At 43.6% G+C, this 24,956-nt stretch overlaps 1 protein-coding gene across 2 annotated transcripts; it reads left to right on the plus strand.

The window, feature by feature from the left end:
* The first annotated feature begins 614 nt into the window (after positions 1-614).
* On the plus strand, positions 615-23,761 carry SETD4 (SET domain containing 4). 2 transcript variants are annotated; one of them, XR_011025955.1, is made up of 11 exons: positions 615-883; positions 4,152-4,236; positions 8,091-8,186; positions 12,025-12,062; positions 15,482-15,570; positions 17,267-17,696; positions 18,618-18,792; positions 20,229-20,310; positions 21,367-21,447; positions 22,416-22,565; positions 23,496-23,583. XR_011025955.1 is itself a non-coding variant. In XM_068266082.1 (11 exons), the coding sequence occupies exons 2-11, from the start codon at positions 4,173-4,175 to the stop codon at positions 23,625-23,627; spliced, it is 1,311 nt and encodes a 436-aa protein (XP_068122183.1). In that variant the 5' UTR covers positions 618-883; positions 4,152-4,172; the 3' UTR covers positions 23,628-23,761. The 2 variants fall into 2 exon arrangements, 1 of the variants encoding a protein (XP_068122183.1); XM_068266082.1 differs by having other exon boundaries at positions 618-883; positions 22,442-22,565; positions 23,496-23,761.
* Positions 23,762-24,956: the final 1,195 nt, after the last annotated feature.

The following is a 24,956-nucleotide window of genomic DNA, read 5'->3' on the forward strand; positions in this document are numbered from 1 at the left end:
TATAATAGAGTCAATTATATAATCTTGTATGAAATGTTTACTGTATATAGACTATTGAAACAAACATATTAAATATTAATAATGAATATATTAAAATGTGTGAAAGTATTACACACACACACTTGATAAATGTGTTTGAGTTACAGCATTTTTCTGACTGATTAACAGCAACACTAATAATGGAGGTAAACATATTTTATTGTTGTTTTCTGTTACATTAACAATAGATACAATAAAACATATTAAATAACTGCAATAATCGGGTAAGAAGTATTAATATTGTTGTTATTTTAAACAAACATTATTATCATTATTATTAACAACAGAACTTTAAAATTAATAGTAGCAACAGCAATAAACATTATTGCATAAATTATATTGAAACTATGAAGCTGGGTGCAATTCTGTCCCTTACTAGGGTATTACCATAATCACTATCATCACTATTAATTAAAAACAACTGAAATAACAATTAATACTAACAATAACTGAATTATTATTATTATTATTATTATTATTATTATTATTATTATTGCGATTGTAATTATTATCATTATTGTCATGTGTTATATTGTAACATTGTTGCAGTGCATCGGAGGAAGACTCAGGAAACATGGCCGCGCCCTGCACTGGAGACACTGTTGCTTGTGAACACGCAGGAGGAGCTCACGCTCATGCCAGTGATCTCAGAGCAGAATGACCAATAGAAAGCTGCCTCTAGAGAAGCATCCCGGAAGTTGAATTGTGTCTCCCACGTGTGGGCTTCTTTCACTGTGATCAGAGAAGGGATTTGTGCCCAGCAGGTCTGTATGAGCCGAGCCTCTCAGCATGGAGACGGCCGGGTGCTTGTGTGGTTACAGCTCTGGAATAGTTCATCATACAGGTACAGTCTGTATTCTCACTGCTGTGGGGCGCCTCATTTGTAGTCGCACTTCTGATCAGTGCTACTTCAGTTGTTTTGTAATTTAATGGTATAAAAAGAACAAAAAATACCATTGTTCATTCACAGTGGTGATTTTATTGCATTCCCTGTGACAGAAGGAATGCAATGCAACGGATCAGGACAGTGGCACAGCACGTTATGCTTGCGTTATATTGGGTACGGTGAAGCATGCAGTCACTGAAAAGTATGCTTTACTGTTGATGTGCGCATTTAGTGGTGTGTTTTATAGCATCCTCCGCACTATAAACATCGCATAGGTGGTGCATAGCAGTGTGGTAAACCATGTTACATAGCGGCCGTTACACCACAATGCACCACTGTGAATGTGGGTTTCTGATTGGGTTATCAGCCAGTTATCATATTCCAGCTTCCTGGGGGGACCTATGGCAGCTTTCTGCTCCTGGCAATTTGGTTGTGACCACTAATTTGTTCGTCTGCAGGCTCAGGCACCCAGTTACCACTTTCTTTTCAGGTCCATAGACCCCAGGAAAGATTTTTAACTAATGTATAAAAAAAAGTTAAAGTCCCTTGAATTACAAATGTTCTGTTCTTATTACTGACATCATTAACAAGATGGCAGCTTCCATGCTGCTGCTGCTGCAAAAAAAAAAAAGTCAGAAATGGAAAAGTGGAAAGTTGATATTGTAAGCAAATCTGGCACTTTAACTACTTGAAGACCGCCTCACGCCAATGGGCGTGACCACGACGGCAGCCCCAGGATGGCCTAACGCCAATTGGCGTCAAGTCCTGGGGCTGCAGTTTCCCAGGGAACGGCCGCGCATGTGCGATCGTTTCAGGCCCGTTAACGGAGCCGATCGCGGCTAGCAGGCTGCTTGTAAACGTAAGGGGAAGAAATCCCCTTTGTTTACATGCGCACATCGCTGCCGGGGGCCGCAGCGCTGTACGAGATCGGCGATCCCCGGCCTCTGATTGGCTGGGGAGCGCCGGCCTCTCATAGGCTGATGCCTATGAGAGGCGGAACAGGACGGATCGCCGTCCTGTTCCAATGTAGGCATCAGAGGGGAGGGAGGGAGGAAGGGGAGAGAAACAGCCTCGATGAGGCTTGAAAAAAAAAAAGTGGCAGCAGCGATCGGACTCCTCCGGCGGCATGTCCCCTTAGAGACAAAAAAAGGAGGCGAGTCCGATCGCTGAGCACCTAAGCAGGGCTGTGCGTGAGGCTGAAAAGCCTGCACAGCCCAGCGCTGCAACAAAGAGCCTGGTCTTTAGGGTGGGTTACCACTGCAGACGTCAAGTGGTTAAGATGCACATAATACCACCCTCCAGTGTTCAAAGCTGTAATGTGTAGAATAAGTTTGTATAGCCAACAGTGCTAGGTTTTGTAGCTTTATCTGCACAAAAATTGCAAAAAAAATCTATAAGGTGACCCTGGGAGTCACATAACTGGCAGCCACCAGGAAATACTTTCTGGGCTAGCAAGTGAGTACTGCATCACCCACTACGGCCTGTTCATTACCAGTATACTTATACACAACTGTGTCACCGCTCAGTGAAAAAAGTGGCTTGAAAAGGGCCGACAGACAGTAATTGCCTGTTCACACTCAATTTTGTGGTGTTCAGCTATGGGGACTGCTACCTATGTGAACAGGCCTTAAAGGACAACTGAGGTGACGTGACATGATGAGATAGACACATGTATGTACAGTGCCAAGTACACAAATTACTAGGCTGTGTTCCTTTTTTTTCTTTCTCTGTCTGAAAGAGTTAAAAATCAGGTATGCAAGTGAAAGTTTCTGTCTGGGTCGGGACCGGGTGGGACTGGGTCAGACATAACCCTCAATGATAAGTAATAACAGCCATAAAATCCTTTCCTGTCAGTAAATAGCTTCTGAGAGCAAGAAATAAATAAATAGGGTCAATAATTCATAGATTTGAGCTCTGGAATACTTCAATGAAGATGTCATTCAGCATAGACAATGAAACAGTAAAAACTTAAGAACTAGATTTAAATATAAAATAAAATTGTGGAGTAGGCGGAAATAGCCGATCGCTGTCGGGCTGCTCTACTGCGCAGGCGCAAGTCTCCTGCACCTGGCCAGTAGAGCGGACCCGACGGAGGTCGGCTATTTTTGCCTATCTCCATGGGAAGAGCCACAACAGCGCCCCCGCTGGAGCCAGGCAAGGTAAATATTGCACAGCCTGACAAATTGTTGGCTGTGCTTTCCGTGGGCTGCAGCGAGACCGCCGTGGGACATAGGAGGACGGGAGAAGCCTCGATGGGGTCCAGAGGCTTCCCCCTACTAAAGTGAGTACCCCCAGGGGAACTTTTTTTCATTACAGAATCTCTTTAAGGCTGGTTTTACACTTGATTTTTATGATGCGATGCTTCTGCCGCATGCCAATGCAACACAAGAAACGACAACCATATGACCCTGGGGCAGAGTGCACCAACAGGGTTATATGCATAGCGCCGCCCCCCCCCCCCCCGCTCCCCCCCCCCTCCCCCGCTCAGTGATGTACTCCGTGTAGGATAGGAAGTACATCACTAGGATTGCTGTTGGGCTGCAGATGCGGAACGCAATGCACCACTTACTGTGTCACCCATACACTTCCATTACCCCAAGCACCATGCGTTAAAGCGGACCCAAACCAAACATTTTTTTAATTAAAAATATTTAGTTGCAGCACTCTGACACATACAAAGATGAATAAACACTCCTTCAAACCTATGATCATTTCAGTGCATGCTTTTCACCCTTCTCTTTTCATAGCTAGGGTTATACTGGGGGCAGCCATTAGCAATTCCTCCATTGCCGGACACCATCTACTCCACCAGTTTGCCGGAAAGATCCCGGAAATTTGAAAGGAAGGGAGGGGTTCCTCCAATAAATGTAAAATATTTTATATTTGTCATCACGCAGCTGAAAAAAGGCTGCTATTTATTATTATAATTTAGAAAATAGATTTTATTTCTGAAATCTTGTATTTTTAATTTGGGTCCACTTTAAACGCAGTGCTTGCGGTAATGCACTACAGCCCTTGCGTCGGATTGGATACTTCTAGCACACAGCAACGGACCGCAATAGGTGTGAAAGGTGTGTGGCTGATGCACAGTAAATTGCGTACTGCAGATTAGAAATAGCTGCAGATCCTATGCATAAAATAGAGGATGAACTGGAATTTGTAATAGGTAACTGCTAGAGCTGATGTGTATATACACTGTGATAAAATGTGTTATTTGTAATTTTAGGCCATCCACTTTAGGCTAATTATGAACCTGAAAAAGGGACGCACAGGCCGACGGAGAAAACGGAAACCAGTGGAAGCGTCTGCAGGTAGAGTAATGAGCAACTTTTCCTCACACTCACTTTTGGTAAGGCCACTAATGGAAACCAGTGGAAGCGTCTGCAGGTAGAGTAATGAGCATCTTTTCCTCACACTCACTTTTTGTAAGGCCACTAATAAGGAGTATTCAGTCATGGGGGGGCGTAATGGTTAGCACTCTTGCCTTTTATTATTATTATTATTTTTTTTTTTTATTTATATAGCGCCAGCATCTTCCGTAGCGCTGTACATAATACAAACAAATAATGGGGAACAAATATACTTAAGAAATACAAGACACTGTACAGTCATGACATTGAATAGAATAAATACAGATACATACATAGTTGATATGTAGTTTGTACATGTACATATGTTAAAATAACAGCAGTATGAGAAACACTAGGAGGAGGTCCCTGCCCTTGCGGGCTTACAATCTAGAGGGTAGTGGGGAGGAAACAAAAGGGAAGGAAACACAAGGATTAGTGGGTGAGCCAGTGTGCCTTCAGTGCTGCCTATAGCAAATTATAGGCTTGTCTGAACAGGTGTGTTTTCAGAGTACGTTTGAAGGTTTCCAGACTCGTGGCATGACGAACCGGCTGAGGGAGGAAGTTCCAAAGGAGAGGGACAGCCCGTGAGAAGTCTTGGATGTGAGAGGAGGTGACTAGGCTGGAGGACAAAAGGGTCTCCTGTGAGGAACGGAGGGTCCGGGCGGGGAGGTATCTGGAGATTAAAGAGGAAATGTATGGAGGTGATAGCTTGTGTAGAGCTTTGTATGCAAGTGTGAGAAGTTTAACCACTTTACCCCCAGCGGTACGAATTTCTCCTCCCCTTTTTTCCCTCCTAAAAAACCAGGGACGGAGAAATCCGTACCTTCCGCGCTACCGCCGCTGTCCGCGCTCCCGCCGCTCGTGCGCGCGCACCCGCCGGTCGTGCACGCCGCCGCCCGCTCGCCCGGAGATCAATGAACGGGAAAATCCATTCCCGTTCGTTGATCTAGCCCCCGCAATGATCTGCTGCTTCTTTCAGAAACAGCGAGATCATTGTGCGTCTCCCAGCCTCCTACTGCTTCCTGTAAGCGTCCTTCCGGACGCTTACAGGTCGCATGTAAACAAACACTCTGTGGCCATCTTGTGGCCAAATAGTAAACTACACCCTAAAAGCATTTTACATATACAAACATTACATTTACACAATAAATTAACTCATTACCTCCCACACTCCCCAATTTTTTTTTTTTTTTTTTGTAATTATAAAAAAAAAAAAAATACAAAAAAAATACAAAAAAAAAAAAATAGTTACCTTAGGGACTGAACTTTTTAAATATTTATATCAGGAGGGTACAACACTGTTACTTTATAAACTATGGGCTTGTAATTAGGGATGGATGCAAAACTGAAAAAAATGCACCTTTATTTCCAAATAAAATATTGTCGCCAAACATTGTGATAGGGACATAATTTAAATGGTTTTATAACCGGGACAAATGGGTTAATACATTTCATGGGTTTTAATTACAGTAGCATGCTTTATTTAAAAACTATAATGGCCGAAAACTGAAAAATAATAATTTTTTCCCACATTTTTTCCTATTTCCCCATTAAAACACATTTAGAATAAAATAATTCTTGGCATAATGTCCCACCTAAAGAAAGCCTAATTGGTGGCGAAAAAAACAAGATATAGTTCATTTCATTGGCATAAGTAATAATAAAGTTATAGACGAATGAATGGAAGGAGCGCTGAAAGGTCAAAATTGCTCTGGTGGTCAGGGGGTAAAACCCCTCAGTGGTGAAGTGGTTAAACTGGATCCTTTGGTCAACTGGTAGCCGATGGAGGGATTGGCAGAGAGGGGCTGCCTCAGAGGATCTAGAAGAGAGGTGGATGAGACGGGCTGCAGAGTTTAGTAGGGATTGGAGAGGTGCCAGTCTGCTTTTTGGTAGACCACAGAGTAGGGTGTTGCAGTAGTCAAGACGGGAGATGGTTAGGGCATGCACAAGCATTTTAGTTGCTTCTTGTGAAAGGAAGGGACGGATTCTGGAAATGTTTTTGAGATGGAAGTAGCAGGAGGTAGTTAAAGTGTTAATATGTGGTTTAAAGGAGAGCTCAGAGTCCAGAGTTACCCCTAGGCCACGAGCTTTGGGGGTTGATGCTATTGGGGGGTTATCTACATTGATTGTGACAATGGGAGGTGGAACAGAGAGCGAAGGTGGAAATATCACAATCTCCGTTTTGCTCATATTGAGTTTAAGGAAGCGGGATGACATAAATGTAGATACAGCGGATAGACATTGGGGGATTTTTGATAGTAGTGTGGAGAGGTCTGGGGCAGAACAATAAATTTGGGTGTCATCAGCATAGAGGTGATATTGAAACCCAAAAGAGCTTATTATCTGTCCCAGGCCATGGGTGTAAATGGAAAAGAGGAGATGTCCAAGGACGGACCCTTGTGGTACTCCCACAGACAGTGGGCGTGGAGAGGAGTTGGTATTGGCATAGGAGACCATGAAAGAACATCCAGACAGGTAAGAGTTGAGCCAGGAGTGTGCTAGGCCCTTGATTCCCAGTGTTGAGAGAGTCTGGAGAACTAGGGTATGATCAACAGTGTCGAAGGCAGAGGACAGATCTAGGAGTATTAGTACCGAAAATCTGCCTTTGGCTTTAGCAGCTAGGAGGTCATTGGCAACCTTAGTGAGAACGGTTTCCGTAGAGTGTTGAGGGCGGAAGCCAGACTGGAAGGGGTCCAACAGGGAATTAGCAGAGAGAAAGTTAGACAACTCAGTAAATGTGGCGTTCCAGCAGTTTGGAGGCAAAGGGAAGGAAAGAGACTGGGCGGTAATTAGAAAGGGCAGTAGAGTCTAAAGAGGGTTTTTTGATTAGTGGTGTTATGATAGCTTGTTTAAATGAAGAAGGGAAAGTGCCAGTTGAGATGGAAAGGTTAAACAGTGTTGTTAAAGCAGGAATGAGGGGGGAGGAGAGCTGGCGGATAAGATGAGAGGGAATAGGGTCTGAGGCGCATGTAGTAAGATGAGCTTTAGAGATTAGTGAAGAAAGACGCTGCCTTGCAGCGATGGGTCCCTAATTCACACCCCAGCCAGGGCATTATCTGCACAGAGTTTGTATGTTCTCCCTGTGTCTACGTGGGTTTCCTCCGGACACTCCGGTGTCATCCCACAGCCCAAATACATGCAGATAAGTTTATTGGCTTCCTCCTAACAATTGGCCCTAGACTACAATACATACACTACACAATACATACATAGACATATGACTATGGTAGGGATTAGAATGTAAGCCCCTCTGAGGGACAGTTAAGTAAGTAAGACAATATACTCTGTACAGCGCTGTAGAAGATGTCGGCGCTATATAAATACTAAATAATAAAAATAATCATAATATGGAGTTCTGGCTCATAAAAAAAAAACAACCAACTGCTCTCCAGATACTCATCTCCCATCATGCTTTGTATTTTAACAGCAGCAACTCATTAAAACCTGACTCCATTGTAGTAAAGCAAGGAATTGCACCGCAGTTATCTCTTTCTCTTTTTTTTAGGTTAGGAAATGAAAGCTAATACTTAATTGGGAAGAAACATCATTTCTTATTGAGGCCTGAAACCCATTAGGAGCGATTTTCTGAGCGCTTTGTGATTTGAAAAGCTCTTGGTAATGTAATGCTATGGGTGTGATCCCACTTGAGCGGTGTGATTTTATAAAAAGCCCCCATAGCTTTGCAAGAGCTTTTTCAAATGACTAGCGATTAGAAAGCGCTCCTAGTGGGTTTCTGACCTTACTGCAGTTTGTGTAAGTGAATTTAATTGTGATTTGTACTTGCTAGATCTTTCATACAGACCTGTTCCCTCTAGTGAATCAAAGCCATGACAGTCGCTGCATTCAGTTGAGAAGGTGGTTGAAGGACCGTGGCTTCCATGACAGCCGGCTGAGGATGGCGCATTTTTCAGGTAAAGAATTAAGCACTTCACCTCCAAGGGTTTGTCTCCTTAAAAAAAAACCAGAGCAATTTTCACCTGTCAGCGCTCCTTCCATTCATTCGCCTATAACTTTATTACTACTTATCACAGCAAAACAATCTATATCTTGTTTTTTTCGCCACCAATTAGGCTTTCTTTGGGGGATACTTTTTGCTAAGTATTATTTTATTTTAAATGTGTTTTAGCAGGAAACATTAGGGAAAATTCATTATTTCTCCATTTTCGGCCATTATAGTTTTAAAATAATACATGCTACCATAATTAAAACCCACACATTTTATTTGCCCATTTGTCCCAGTTATTGCAACATTTAAAATTTGTCCTTAGTACAATGTATGGCGCTACTGTGAATGGCTCCAACTGTGTTCCCATTCATTGATCTCCCGGCTAAGGATCAGCGGCAGTAATGAGCACGGGAGCGCGCCGTGGGGAGGGACGTAGTAGCTACGCCCCTGCAAGAAGATATGGGAATTTGCAGGGACGTAGTTACTCGTCCTGGGGGAGGGGAAGTGGTTGAAGAGGAACTGCAGTGAAAATAACGTAATTAAAAGAGTGCTTCATTTTTACAATAATTATTTATAAATGATTTAGTCAATGTTTGCCCATTCTAAAATCTTTCCTCTGCCTGATTTACATTCTGAAATGTATCCCATGGCGACATCTTTACTGCTGATAGGAGATGTCTGTGGTAGGAGATGCTGCTTTTTTGGCTTTCGGAAACAGCTGTTATTTCCCACAATGCAACAAGGCTCCCACAGTGTGATGTCAGTACCGTGGTCCTGACATCACACTGTGGGAGGGGTTTCACCACAATATCAGCCATACAGAGCCCCCTGACGATCCGTTTGAGAAAAAGTACAGATTTCTCATGGGAAAAAGAGTATCAGCTACTGATTGGGGCGAAGTTCAACCCTTGGTTACAGCTCCTCTTTAAGCAGATTAAGTAGATACATACAGTATAATGAATGTTGAAATCTAGCTGTAGTTTAAATCCACATACACACAATAAACTAAAGTCATTTGAATAGTCTGACAAACAACAGATTTCGCCATATCGGCCGACAATCACGAGCAAAAAAAAGCAGCCAAATGACCATAACGAGTGACTGACATCATGAATTTTGCCCAATCTATCAAGCAGATCAACTCAGATGACTGTTGGGCAGGTATTGTGCAGTCGGCCATATGTGTATAGTGTTGTTTGAACAGCTTTGTTCTACTGAGTGTGTGCATGTCATGCATAATGTTATTTCTACTTATGCGCACAGTATTTAAATGAGGTGGCCTTTTGCAATATCATTGTGCAGAAATGACGTCTTTCCAACTGCGTCACGGGTAAAAAAAATTCCGGGACCTTAATTGCCTGTTTTCAGTGACTTTTGTTGGGCGTGTATACGGACCTTTAATTTTTATTTATTTTTTTTATCATGGAAAAGTAGGTTACAATTAGTGTAAATATAACAGAGTCAGCTACTTATCTCAGGAGTTGGTCCTGAAACTCTCCTAGTAATTTTTACATCCTAATTTTACCCTCATATTTATTACTCCTTCAGCTGCAGCTGCCTATACTGGGTTCCTGGCATTTATGAAGGCTGGAAAAACCGCAGTGAAAGTTCATGTCTGTTATCTGTTAGAAAACTGATTTTAGTTAGCTGGCCATGGATTATACAATATGTTTAACAGATTTGTAAAAGCATTGAAACTAACAGAAATCTAAAAAAATAAAATAAAAAATTCAAAAAAGAAGGCTTCATTGAGTAATGGTTAGCATAATGACAAATTGACCGCCACTCAAGGAACTATAAAATTACAAAACTTTATTCTCAATAACCAATTCTAAACACCAGCTAATTCCCCAAGCCTCATACCTCCCCCCCATAAAAAGCTGCATGGACTACCATAACAGGAGCGCTCCTGGACACACACCCCCATCAACAGCTACACCACATGCATACAATCTTGATCGGCCGATCTTCTAAGATCTATTGACATATGGAACCTATGGGGCTGCATTCAATTGTCCGTTTCAACTGGGCCCAGTAACTATTCGTTTGATACCTCGATCTTGAAAAGATCACAATAGAGCACTATATAAGGCTTCATTCACAGACCATAGTCTATTACTTCCAATGCTTCAATGGCAAACTCCACCTTACTTGTAAGCCAGCGGCTAAAGGTTCAGCAACACAAGCCTTTCAAGCCACAATGTAGCACCTCAGTCACGCCGGCAAGGATTCCTCTTCTTACAGCCACCGCATGGAAACAAAGCTTTACCTTTCCTTCAGGATATATGTCTGCTCACGGTTCCGTTGCGGCGTCCCGCGACACCAGGTGCCCGGTCTATGTGGCTCAGTATACGGACATCAGATTTCCAGCGTGTGTAGTGTGCAGGAGCGTCCCGTCAGCCATTGGCAGCTAGCCACGCCCACATACGCGTTACGCCCACATCACGTGAGCTTCTTCAGTGTGATGACGCTGTGGACATTCATTGAGTAATGTTTGGTTATTTTATTCGTTGGTATTGACTGCCAACTGAAGGACTAAGGGTCGGGTTGGTTCCTGATCAACAGTCACATAACTTTATATAGGATCAAGCAGTACAAAGCTAGTGGCGCTGCAGTCTGATTAGATTCCTGATTGGGACAACTCATACAGGTAGAGTCCTTAGGTAGTAAATTACCTTTAGAGCATAGTAAGGTATGGTACTTAAAGCGGAATATAACCCTGCATTTCAACTTTGCTCTAAAACATTATTTACAGCATATTATATGCAAAAAATATTTTTTTTTACCAGACCAGCATTGGAAGGGTTAAACACAGAGGTTTAAAGTTCCGTGGAGAGATATGCAGAAGTTTAGATTGTTACATTCTATTTAGTTAAATGTATCTATTGAGAAATGTTACACACTCTTTGGCTGTCCTCCAGCTCCTTTTCATTCAGAGAGAGTGAGTCACATTCAACACTTAGATACATTTATGTAAACAAAATGTATCTATGTCAGCTTCGGATGCGTCTGCAGAAATCTCCAGGAACTTTAAAGCCGTGTGTAACCCTTCCAATGTAGGTCTAGTAAAAAAAAAATGCTGGTTGCATATAATATACTGTAAATAATGTTTTAGAGCAAAGTTGAAATGCAGGGTTATATTCCGCTTTAACATCACGTTATTACATGTGATCGGGGCTCGGAGAATAGTGTCAGAAGTGTAGAGTCTCTTCCATTACCCCTCTTCCGCCACCAGGTGTCGCTGCACCGCTGACACCATCTTCTGAGCCCCGATCACGTGATAACATGATTGGAAATCAGAAGAGGATGCCGGGAGTGCAGCACCGCGAATGGAGGAAGATGAGAAGCTGGTCCAGTGTCCAGAACAGGCAACTATAACCTTCCACCCGTTGTGCATGACCTCATTAGGTAGAACAATGAATTCTGCCAGCTGAAGTCAAAATGAGTCTGCATCTTCAAACTAAATATTTTAAGATTCTAACAGATTAATCATACTTTGCAGTACATACACAGCTTTTAACCTCAGTCACGATGGTGGAGAAGAAACTTCCCACCACAGAGAAATGCAGCCCGATGTGCTTTCCCCGACCAGAGGTCCCTTCCTCAGAGGCCTTCTTACAAGCTAAGACATGGCTACAACATTTAGATATTGTGAGATGAGCTCAAATAAAGTAAAAAATGCTAGGGCTCCCTGAAAACTTAAAAAAGGATGCCACAGTCTGCTATTATATTTTGCTTGATAAAAATGTTCTTTGCAGTGTAGGTCTGTGCACAGTGTAATACCATGTTTGTGTTTTGTCTAGATGCTGGGCGGGGTCTGATGACAAAATGCCTGCTGCAGGTTTGTAATGAAAGATGAATCAATGTAAAATAACTACAAACCAATGAGCCACAACATTTAAAGTGAACCAGAGACGAAGCACCATCATGTATTTTACCATATATATCAGTGGGACCATTAGAGAAAACCCCTACTCTGCTCTCTGTTTCATTATTCACAGCTTAGCTTGTTTGCTATCAGCCCTGTTTGAATCCCCGACTGAGCATTCAGTCTGACTTTGCTCAGGAATCATTATAGCTGAGTCATTATAGAAGAGCCAGAAGGGGGCAGGCTTGGGCTTGCAAAGACATCAGAGAAGACAGACTCAGCTATAATGATTCCTGAGCAAAGCCAGACTGAATGCTCCGTTGGGGATTTTATTAGGGCTGATAATAAGCAAGCTGAGCTGTGAATAATAAAACAGAGAGCAGGGTAGGTGTTTTCTCTAATCTTCCCACTGATATATATATGGTAAAATACATGAGGGTGCTTTGACTTTGGTTCACGTTAAACCACTGATAGGTGAAGGGAAAACATTAATTATCTTACCACAATGGCACCTGGAAAAAAAAAAATACTTACCTTAGAAGATGGCACCGTATATACTCGCATATAAGCCGACCCGTGTATAAGCCAAGGTACCCACCTTTTCCTAAGAAACCAGGAAAAAGTGATTGACTCATGTATAAGCCCCCTCCACAGTAGCCAGATGAGCCCCCACTACAAGTCATCTCCACCCCCCCTTCCTTACAGCCAGATGTGCCCCAAGGATGATACCGCTGTGTCTCAAAACTAGATGGCATCATACAGTGCTGCCCATAATTATTCATACCCCTGGCAAATTTTGACTTAAAAAGACACTTAGGTCAAACAAAAAAAATGAGTTTTACTCACCTGGGGCTTCCAATAGCCCGCTGCAGCTGTCCGGTGCCCTCGCCATCTCCCTCCGATCCTCCTGGCCCCGCCGGCAGCCACTTCCTGTTTCGGTGACAGGAGCTGACAGGCTGGGGACGCGAGTGATTCTTCGCGTTCCTGGCCTCAATAGCGCCATCTATGCTGCTATATCATATACCATATAGCAGCATAGAGGGTGCTAATGTGTCTGGGAACGTGAAGAATCACTCGCGTCCCCAGCCTGTCAGCTCCTGTCACCGAAACAGGAAGTGGCTGCTGGCGGGGCCAGGAGGATCGGAGGGAGATGGCGAGGGCACCGGACAGCTGCAGGGAGCTATTGGAAGCCCTAGGTGAGTAAAACTCATTTTTTTTTTGTTTGACTTAAGTGTCCCTTTAAAGCTACTTTTATTCAATCGGCAAGTAATTTTTTGATGGGAAATTACATAGGTGTCTCCCAAAAGATAAGACCATGTACAAGAGGCATTATTGTGGGGGGGGGGGAAATCTCAGCTTTTATTTACATTTGAGCAAAAAGTGTCCAGTCCAAAATTATTCATACCCTTCTTAATAATCAATAGAAAAGACTTTATTGGCTATTATTGCAATCAGACGCTTCCTATAATTGCAGACCAGTTTTTTGCATGTCTCCACAGGTATTTTTGTCCATTCATCTTTAGCAATGAGCTCCAAATCTTTCAGGTTGGGGGATCTTCTTGCCATCACTTTGATCTTTAGCTCCTTCCACAGATTCTCAATTTGATTCAAGTCAGCACTCTGCTTGGGCCACTCCAAAATGTTAATGATGTTGTCTGCTAACCATTTCTTCACCACTTGTGCTGTGTGCGTTGGGTCATAGCTATGCTGAAATGTCCACTGGTACCCAATGCCAAGTTTCTCTGCAGACTGTCTGATGTTGTCATTGAGAATATTCATGTATTGCTCTTTTTTTCATGGTATGATTTACTGTAATTAGGTTCCCTGGTCCATTGGCTGAAAAACACCCCGCAAGCATTAGGTTCCCACCACCATGTTTGACATTGGGAATGGTGTTCTTTGGGTTGAAGGCTTCTCATTTTTTTATGCCAAATGAAGGAAACATCATTGTGACCAAAGAATTCCATTTTTTTTTCATCTGGCCATAACACAGAAGACCAGAATTCTTCTTATTTGTCAAGATGAGCATTTGCAAAGGCCAAGCGAGCTTTTGTGTGCCTTATCTGGAGAAGTGGTGTCCTCCTTGGTCTGCATCCGTGGAACCCAGCAGTGTACAGTGCCCGTTGGATTGTCTGCCTTGAGACATTGCCACCAGCAGAGCCCAGATTCACCAGTATGGCCTTGGTGGTGATCCTTGGATTCTTTTTCACCTCTCTCACTATCCTCCTGGCCAGCACAGGTGTCACTTTTGGCTTCCGACCATGTCCTCTGAGATTTCCCGCAGTGTGGAACATCTTGTATTTTTTATAATACTTTGCACTGTAGCCACTGGAACTTGAAAAAAATTAGAAATGGTCTCGTAGCCCTTTCTCGACTTGTGAGCAGCCACAATGCGCAGCCGCAGGTCCTCACTGAGCTCCTTTGACATAGCCATGACTGTCCACAAACCAACTGCAGAGAGCTGCTGTTTTTCACCTGTTGAGTTGGTTAAAACAGTTGTTCCCAATTAATCAGGGTAATTAGGATGCTTTAGAACAACTTGGACTATTTGGAATGGTATAGAACTTTGGATTTTCCCACAGACTGTGACAGTTTGTGAAGGGTATGAATAATATTGGACTGGACACTTTTTGCTCAAATGTAAATAAAAGTTGAGAAATGTTTTTTTTTCCCACAATAATGCCTCTTGTACATCGTCTTATTATCTTTTGGGAGACACCTATGTAATTTCCTGTCTTTCTGGTTGTCTTAACTTTCTGGTTGAATAAATGTAACTTTAATTTAAAATTTGCCAGGGGTATGAATAATTGTGGGCAGCACTGTAGATATGAGACATAGTGATTTCCACGCAGGAAGAATCCCCGATCATTCCACTGCTGGCACGTTGCTTGCATGCTTGAGCAACGCACTCTGCACACCATGTTGCAGGGGATGGGGGGCATGGACACAGCAGAGAGCCAGCTGGCAAGAGCAGGACCACTAGTGCACAATCCTTACGCTCCTCTGCCAGTAACAAAACCTGCTCCACCATCTGTTTAGCTCCACTGACTCTTATAAGCCGAGGGGTAACTTTTCAGCACATTTTTTGTGCTGAAAAATTAGGCTTATATGCAAATATATAAAGTCTCTGGATAATTCAGTGGCTTCTCAGATCCTTCTGCAGCCTACTGCTGCGGTGCTGGGACTCTCTGAACATATATTCGAGAATATGTTTTCATGGCCATGCTTCCAATTGTGTACAAGTGCCACTGTACTGCGGATGTACGGAAGTATGGTTCACACTTGCCCAGTAGCACACTGTACACGTTGCTGAATGTATAGCGCAAAGGAGGCCATACTGAGATAAATCTTACTTCACTACACTGTATCACTTGAGTTTTGCTTCTTTTCAGCCTGGAGATCTGATAATTGCCCTTCCAGAGTCCTGCCTGCTCACTGCTGACGTCGTGCTGAAAAGCCAGCTCGGGGAATACATCAGAAGGTGGGTATTTCAGTGCTTCAGCTGGTGTGTGTCCCCCATGATCTCTTATATACCAAAAACATATGGCCAGGGCCGGATTTGTACTTTTTACTGCCCAAGGCCCACCTTTACCAGCTGCCCTCGACCGGCAGCATCCAACCAAACCCCCCCAACACGGCAGAGGTTAGATTGTAGGCTCATCTGAGGACAGTTAGTGACATGATGGCAGGGAGTATATTATAAGCTTCTTGGCGGGCAGCATATTTGGTGAGTGACAGGCAGCTCAGAGATCACTGCGTCTGTTCGCTGCCCCTTCCTCCCCCAAGTGCCAGATCCGGCTGTTAGTTGTCACCCACCGCTATATGCAAACTCTGTGTAGCAGGATGAGTGTTCGGCAGGCTAACTGTTATCATCACCCTGCTGCCCTTAGCCTGCCCCTTGCTTTCCTGGTGCCCTAGGGCATGGCCTATGGGCCTTGCCTGAAATCCGGCCATGCATATGGCATGACTCTACATCTGTGTACCTAGATTGCTACACTCTGTTTGGAAGTTCAGGTGCTTTAATGAAGCATTATACTGACATAAGGACATTTTGCTATCTCTAACACACACAAGCAGGAATATAGTCCCAAGGCTTGGTTCACACATAAATCTGTGCATGTCAAGTCCTGTCCTGTCAGGGATTCACAAAAGTCCTCTAGGGCCCGCAAAGAGTCCACTAAGCTTGTATCCCTCATTATGGTTATGCCAGCAGGAGCAGTTCAATGATACGTTGGTGAGATACACCACCACCACACCCCAAGCAGTGGCATCTCACCCTCAGTATATGACCAGGGCCGGATTTACCATAAGGCACTGTGTATCACAGTAGCACTTTCATAGGGATTTTTTGCAACCTGAGTTCAGCATCAAATGGGTTCCATTGTGCACCTACTGACATGCAATCTAAGTCTACTTCTCAGATATGGAAGATTAGGAATTTTGTTTTTTACATGGTTTTAACTTTTTTTTTTAACTCATGGATTTATTGATTCATTAAATGATACCCGAAGTGACATGTGACATGATGAGGTAGACATGGGTATGTACAGTGCCTAGCACACAAATAACTATGCTGTGTTCCTTTTTTTCTTTCTCTGCCTGAAAGAGTTAAATATCAGGTATGTAAGTGGCTGACTCAGTCCTGACTCAGACAGGAAGTGACTACAGTGTGACCCTCACTGATAAGAAATTTCAACTATCAAACACTTTCCTAGCAAAACAAAAAAATGGCCTCTGAGAGCAAGAAAGAGATAAAAAGGGGAATTTCTTATCAGGTATCCTTTAAATAAAATATTGTGATACAGTTTCTAAACAATAGATGGTGCTGCTGTTAAGCCATTTCTTCCCCCTTCTTTTTTTTTTACTACTCTAATTTGTCTGTATATGGCATAGCACATGTTGTGACTAATTGGTGCAGCACAAATCTTGGCAACCTGATTTACATTCTGCAATTTATACAGAAGGCGCATCTTTAGTCCTGTCAGGTGCATCTCTGTGGAATGTTCATTTACTGAATGCTCTGCGAGGAGAATTCCACATAGTCAAACAGCCTAGGCTGTGATATCACTGGGAGGGTGGGGCTACATACCTATATATAGGTACAGAAAGTGTTTCTGATGCTAAGTACATTATTAGCTGTATGTTATGTTGAATTACTAATCTACTATTGCATTTAGGTGGCGCCCCCCTGTGTCTGCACTACTGGCCTTGTGCACCTTTCTGATCACAGAGAGGTATGCTGGAGAGCAGTCGCCATGGAAGCCATATGTAGACTTGTTGCCCAGCTCTTATGACTGCCCGGTATACTGGGAGACGGATATAATGGAATTTCTTCCAGAACCCGTCAGACAGAAGGCCCGGGAGCAGAAGACCACTGTTCAGGATTTCTACGCTTCCCACGTGCCATTCTTCAGATCTCTGCAGCCGCTGTATCAGGAGAATACAGAGGACATTCTGAACTATGACGCTGTGCGCTGGGCCTGGTGCTCAGTCAATACACGCACTGTGTACATGAAGCACCCACACAGAGAAGGCCTTTCTGCTGAACAGGATGTCTATGCACTGGCACCATTCTTGGATCTGTTAAATCACAGTCCAGCGGTACAGGTGAGGTCACTGAAATCTGTCTATGGCTTATACACCAGGCATTGGCTCTGGACTGCCTAGCTGGTATCAGGCTGGTAGACTCCGTCGTAGTACAGTAGATTGTGGTCACCAATCAGAAATTACTGTATTTTTTGGACCATAAGACTCACTTTTACTCCCCCAGCAGTGGGGGTAAAAAGTCAGCATGTCTTATGGTCTGAGGGTGTCCCCCATAAGTGCCCACTCTGTCTTTCATTGCTGCCCTGTGTTTCTTGTGTCCTCCTGCCTCCCCTATGGCCGGTAACCCCTGTGTCTCACTGGACCCGTGCAATCTTGTGTCCCAGCTGCCCTCCTGTGTCCGGTGCAGATGGGACACAGGGGCAGATGGGACACAGGAGGACACTAGAGGCACAGGGGGGCAGGGAGGATACCGGGGGGGGGGGTACGGTGAGACACAGGAGGACACAGGGGACACCAGCCAGAGGGGAGATGGGGCACAGGGGGGCAGATAGGACACCGGGGACACAGGAGAATACATGGGGACAAAATAAATGAGGGGAAAACATCTACAAGATGCACCTGGACCAGAGACGCACCAGGTTAAATATATATATTGTTTCCCTGTTTTTTGACCTCTAAACCGGGTACGTCTTATAGTCCGGAGCGTATTCTAGTCCAAAAAATACGGTACTTCTGAGGGCCGATTCACACTTGCTTAAAAAACGTAACCCCCCCTTAGAGCAGAGTCTCTGTCTGTACTACACTTATTCAAACTCTGCCCTTACGTAACAACCTTGAACAATTGTTTCAGGCTTCAACTTTTAATGTCTATATTAGCTTACAGAAGCTGATGTTTCTGAATTATGTAGGCAGGTGTGACTTAAGCACTGTATACTGTAACTGGTGCAGTGATCTTTTCTGTTGCTTTATTTTATTGTACAGGTAGAAGCTGCGTTCAATGAGAAAACACGCAATTACGAGATAAGGACAAAATCCCAGTACAGAAAGTATGACCAAGTGTTCATTTGCTATGGACACCATGATAACCAGCGCCTCCTGTTGGAGTATGGATTTGTAGCAGCTGATAATCCTCATCAAAGTGTCTATGTGACTCGAGGTTAGTACTGTATATGTGAGAATGGTTGCTTCATGCTAAGAAGAGCTATTTGCATTTGATGCAACCCATGGTAATGTCATCTATGTAGGAATCCCAAGTTTCATCAGCTCAGATTACTGCTTTTCTAGGGACTGTCAATACATGGATATGGTATATATGCCCTGCACTAACCTCTGGAGTCTTAGCGATACCATTTGTTGCAATTGTTGTGTATTATGTATTTTGCATTGTGCATTTGAATACTGAACCAAGTAAATTATCCCTTTGTTTTCTTGTTTGGATGACATATATTCTGCACCATGAAAAACTGTGAAAAACAAAAAAACAGTTTGCCCTCCTTGCCCGGACAGATGTCCAAATTTTTAGGAGTGAGAATTTACGAAGCTATCCGATCACCTCAAAATCGAAGAAATCAGATAAGCAACCCCGCTGTGACTAATGTGTGCAATGCTCTCCTGAGACCCCAAACACACTGTCCCAAAGTGTGAGAAAGTTAGGATCCTTAAAACACACAGGTTGTATATTTCATTCTGGTCTTTGGGGTACTTTTCCAGGACCCTGTCTTTATCACCCAAACTTAACTGCAGTAAGGACCCCGTCTTTATCACCCAAACTTAACTGCAGTAAGGCTCCTGTGTTGTTGATAGAAGACTTTACCCCATGTTGCTTTCAGTCTTCTATCTTGCTTGTAGTATCTCTGAAGGACGTCCATCAAGTTCTTCCACTCAGCTAAGTACCAGTACTGCCTGCTTCTCCTCTGTTTATAAACTTGGCCAAGCCATGTGGAGGTGACCCAGAGCTGAGTCTATTAAAGAGCTGTGGGCAATTCGTCGAGCAGAATAGCTCAAAGAGGTTAGGTCTAAGGAATCTGGTCTGAACAAGGTGGCTTCAGTGGAAGACCTGCCAAACTACAAACACTGTGGACCTCTTAAACAAACACATAAAATTGGACAATAATGACGTATCAAGAACTTATCTCTAAGTTACATTTAGTTGCTACTCCAATCCTGAAGACTGGTCTCCTATGTTATAATAAACACACTATGCTGTACAGCTTTTCATCTGTACTCTACAGGTACAAATCCCATCCCGCTGCTGTTGCTCAACTGACCACCAGTTAAGCTGAAGGCAGGTATGCTCAGTTCTATGTCAGTTTCACATTATGAGGACTTCCTCAGGAATCCTTGTCCAACTTGAACTGATCAATATCACTTCAGATCTAAGCAGAGATCTGACCTGTATTAGTCACTCCCTCTGTCATCTCTAGCTTAGTACTGCCCAGTCTGCATATAAGTACAGCTTTGGGATATAATAACAATTCCTAATGATAATGGTCAGTCAGCGTAGCCACAAGGGAAGAAGTACTGTCCCACTCTTTGGACTGGAGATATATTTAACCTTGCTTAACATTTTTTTATGCTTTCTGCTACTTACAGATGTCATTCAGCAGTATTTATCCCTCACAGACAAGCAGCTACAGAAGAAGTGGTCGCTACTACATGAAAATGGATTTTTAGAGTAAGTTAAATGATGAATGTTTTGTGTTTTTATAGTCTTCTGTCTCTGATTGTGGCATCAACATAAAGGGAGACTCCAACCAACACAACTAACAAATAACAATAATAGTGGTCTGCACCAGCGGCTTTCTGCTTGGGCTTTGGCAGAAATAGCTGGGCCCGATCGGGTCCGCTGTACTACGCAGGTGCAGATGGCTCGCGTCTGTGCAGTAGAGTGGACCCGATTGGGCTTGGCCATCTCCGTCGGAACCCGAGCAGAAAGCCGCTAGTGCGTCTGCTCCCAGTGCTGACAAGCAGATTTTCGGGGGTCCCACCACTGGACTGACTCTGCTGAGGAGGACAGGGGAAGCCTCTTTAGGATCCAGAGTCTTCTCTCTCCTTAGGTAAGTAAGGGGCACTTTTTCACTTCAGTTTCACTTTAAAGGTAAGCTCCTTTAAGTGTCATTGCATTTGGCGCTGAATTGGAATGCCATTTTTAATTCATACCTTTAAAAATGTGGTGCCTGATTATTGTGTTTGGTCCATTTCCAAGCAAATATAAAAACATTTCAATCTGAAATTATTATCATCTTGTTGACCAACTCTAGTGATAAATAGAGAAACGGATTGTTTAATTAACAGCTCCAAAAACAATAGTGTTATCATTAAAGACAAAAGAATGTGAGGCAAAAACAGTCTTGCCTTACAATTTTTTGTGTTTGCTAAGAATTCAGCTTTAAAGGAGAACTCCAACCAGCGCCACATGCTGTTATGGGTGGAGGTGCTTGCAGGTGTTCCCTGGTGGCTTCTTGGTATCTTCTGTCCTGCTGTGCCACTCCTACCAACTCTTCCAGCTGCCACATCTCCTCTCTAAATGTATTAGAACTGTAGATGCGCCTAAGAGAGCCAGCCAGGAAGAGCGGTGGAGAGCCAGGTCTTATCAGAAAGATTCCAAGCGAGGCGAGTACCAGTCTTATACCGCAAGCATCTCCACCCATTACACTGGACGGCTTTTGGTGGAGATCTGTAAGTAATTCTAATAAAATATGTTACTTATATCCCCTTCACTTTATTTCAGAAATTTGACATTTGGACCGGACGGACCCTCTTGGAAGCTCCTAACGGCTCTAAGACTTCTGTGTCTGGGTGCTGAGGAATTGTACGTTATACTTACCATTACTTTTATTTAAAGGAAAGATCCCATAAAATTATTAGGGTTGAGCATCAGGTAGGGTGTTGGTGGGGGGGGGGGTGGGGGGGAATTAGGGTTAGATGTCAGGTAGGGTTTTTGTGCGTGGGAGGAGTTGAGTATCGAATAGGGCGTTTGTGCTGGGGGGTGGGGGTTTAGAGTTAGCTGTCAGGTAGCGTAATTGTGCAGTGGGTTAGGGTTAGGCGTCAGGTAGGACGTTTGTGCGGCGGTAGATGTTAGGGTTAGGCGTAAGGTAGGGTGTTTGTGCAGGGGGTGTTTAGGGTTAGGCCTCAAGTAGGGTGCTTTCAAAGGGGGGTGGTTAGGGTTAGGCGTCAGGTAGGGTGTTTTTTCGGGGGGATGGTTAGGGTTAGGTATCAGGTAAGCCGTTTGTTGGGTGAGGATTGTTAGGGTTAGGCATCAGGTAGGGTATTTGTGCAGGGGGTTAGGGTTAGGCATCAGGTAGGGTGTTTGTGCAGGGGGCGGTTAGGGTTAGGCATCAGGTAGGGCGTTTGTTGGGTGAGGATTGTTAGGGTTAGGCATCAGGTAGGGTGTTTGTGCAGGGGGTGGTTAGGGTTAGGCATCAGGTAGGGTGTTTGTGTGGAAAGGGGGGTTAGGCTTCAAGTTGGGTGCTTGTAGGGGGGGGGGGTCAGCGTTTAGGGTCAGGCGTCAAGTAGGGAAGGGGGGGTAGGGTTAGATTTAACTATAGTTAACTATAGTAAAATAACGGTATTTAATATTGTTTATGTTTTTTTTAAGATCCTTTTTTACACTTTAATAGTAGAATATCGGTAAATTTACCTATATTCTACTATCGGCTTTCCTGGGGATTGACCGAATTTTCAGGTGCCCTTTTATTATGTACGCCTGGTATACAGTTTGCAGTAATGATAAAATGAGTCTATTTTTTCCTTCTGGTGAGAGGTTTGCCTTGTTTTTAGATCATGTGATCTCGTTGATATTGCAGCCTATACTGGAAGAAAGTGCTTCTGGGAAGTTTTGTGTCAGAGTCCAATGAGCGGAGCTGCAGGGAACTGGTGAGGAAACTGTGCCGGCACTTACTGGAACAGACTTCTCGGACACTACAGGAGGTGAGACAGGAAAATGGCACAATGCTGAACTCTGCGTTAATGGCATGTTTCTTCTTTCTTGTACATGTGGCCCAAAATGTAACCAGCGTTCAATGTAGTATTCAGGACCTCATGTCTTAGGAAATGGGGTTTAAAAGGAAGTGAGTTGCGTAAGACTGATTAAATATGGTAGATGCTAAAGAATTACTGTGTACATGTGCAGTTAAAGTGGCCATATATCTACTGATTTTGCATCCCCATCTACCATCTGATTGAATAATTTTACCAAATCAGATTGTAAGTCAGTGCCGCAATTTGTTCACCTGATTGATGATTTGACTGAAATCGGTCAGAAATATCAATCAGACATGCTGGAAAATCTCGGTCACATGTGGTCGATCGGGTGCACGGTGATACGCGATGGACTTCCAGTCACTATCTTCCCAAGTGTTAAAATAATGTAAAAATGTGTTCAGGCCCGCTTTAAAATAGAGCTCAAAGTAACAAACAAAATACAAATTCGGGGGTATAGCTGATTTTTTCGCTCCCCAGACAGGCTGCCTCTGGTCCCCTGTGCTCTTTTGTCCTTGGCAGTCCCTTCTCCCCCAGCACCACTTACACAGTTTTGAAGATCCTGCTGCTGCTTTTCCCAAGATGGCCGTTAGTCCTGCCCCTTCCAGTACTCAGCTGTACGAAGAGGCAAGGGGGCTTTGATTGTTAGGGCTTCTACCCATTAGCCAATACCTAACTGGAAGCTACGAGACAAACGGGTATCGTAAGATTTCGTCTCAGAGTTCAACTGTTCCTCAGAGAGAGCGAGGGGTAAATGAGAGTTGCAGCAGGGGGCAGGGAGAGACTCTCTAGGCAGGTCAGTATTCTTTTCTTTTTTCTTCCTACAGCAGAATGTAAAAATTTGTCTGGAGATTTTAAGACAATATTTTTCATTTTCAGGTTGCTGCTTGGAAACGTGATCGTCCAGCAAACCATCATGTTACCTTAGCAGAAGCATTACGCTTGGAGGAGCTAAAGATTCTGCAGAGTTCCAATAATATTCTACACACTGGACATGTTTTCCCGAGATAAGCCTATGTGGTGATGCTGTGGGGTACTTCAGCCATCCAGGATACCCTCAGGCCGAAATTATTTTATTTATGTTTTTGTACCTTTTGATTCTGTTGAACCAAATATAATTTTAGTTACAAATAAAACAAAAAAGTAAAAAATCTGAAAAAAATACAGTGCATTCATTTTACTGGGGTATGAGAAGACAAGTACAGCTGTAAAGTAATCCTCTAGTGGACTTAATATAGAGACTACCATCTTCTTTCCCTATAGAAAACTGCAGCTGTGAGCAGAAGTGAGCAGTCAGCTGAGTCTGACCACCTAATGTGACTGATTGCAAAGATGTTTCGGGTCAGTGATTCAGAAAATATTACCTTAAAGGGAACCCAAGGTGAGAGGGATATGGAGGCTGTCATATTTATTTCCTTGTAAACAATGCCAGTTGCCTGGCAGCCTTGTTGATCTTCTGGCATAAGTAGTGTCTGAGTCAAAACCCTGGAACAAGCATGTGCCTAGTCCGAGTCAGGTGAGTCAGAGTACCTGATCTGCTGCTTGTTCAGGGTCTGTGGCTAATAGGATTAGAGACACGGGATCAGGAGGACAGTCAGGTATCAAAGAATTGTTTCAGAGGAAACAAATATGGCAGCCTCCATATCACTCTCATCTTGGGTTCCCTTTAAAGGCACCCATTAATGGTACCATATTTTCATCAGATGCATCTGCCTGTGTATGTGACTTAATTATTTTTTCTGATCTGCCCTTACTCTAATATCTAAATTGCTTGCATTTACCTGTACCCCCCCCCCCCCTCCCCCCAGCTATTGTTATCTTACTGTCTGCTTGATTCACACCTCTTTATCCACCCAGCTCTAAGTATTTGCATAGTCCGCCCCCATGCTGGTCAACTTCCTGTCCAGCTCACAGCTGATTGTAGTGGAGGCTAATGGTCTCTAGACCAATCTTATTCAAACACTAGGGCTGTGTGGATGTTCATAAGGATGCTGTGTAATCGGCTTTGACGATTGTCGGCTCGCATTTTAAGGATCGCTTTAAGGATCTTACTAATTGAATTTACCAGACTTCACCAGCAATCCAGCAGCATTAAGCAGTCACTAAGGTATTTGCATTATTTACAACTTTAAACACTGCCAAACATCTCGGCCTGCACAAACCATCTCTCCCTACTCTCAAACTCCATGACTCCTCCACCTTTCTGCACACCTCTTCCTCCACTATCTACATATCACAATATGCTCTTCCTCCACCTGCTCCTTCACCACCTAGTCCTCAATAAGGTCACCTTATGTAACTCTACCCTCCCATTTTACCCTCCAACCCCACGCAACTCCC

The sequence above is a fragment of the Hyperolius riggenbachi genome, chromosome 2 (genome assembly GCF_040937935.1).
Source record: "Hyperolius riggenbachi isolate aHypRig1 chromosome 2, aHypRig1.pri, whole genome shotgun sequence".
NCBI classification, from domain to species: domain Eukaryota; kingdom Metazoa; phylum Chordata; class Amphibia; order Anura; family Hyperoliidae; genus Hyperolius; species Hyperolius riggenbachi.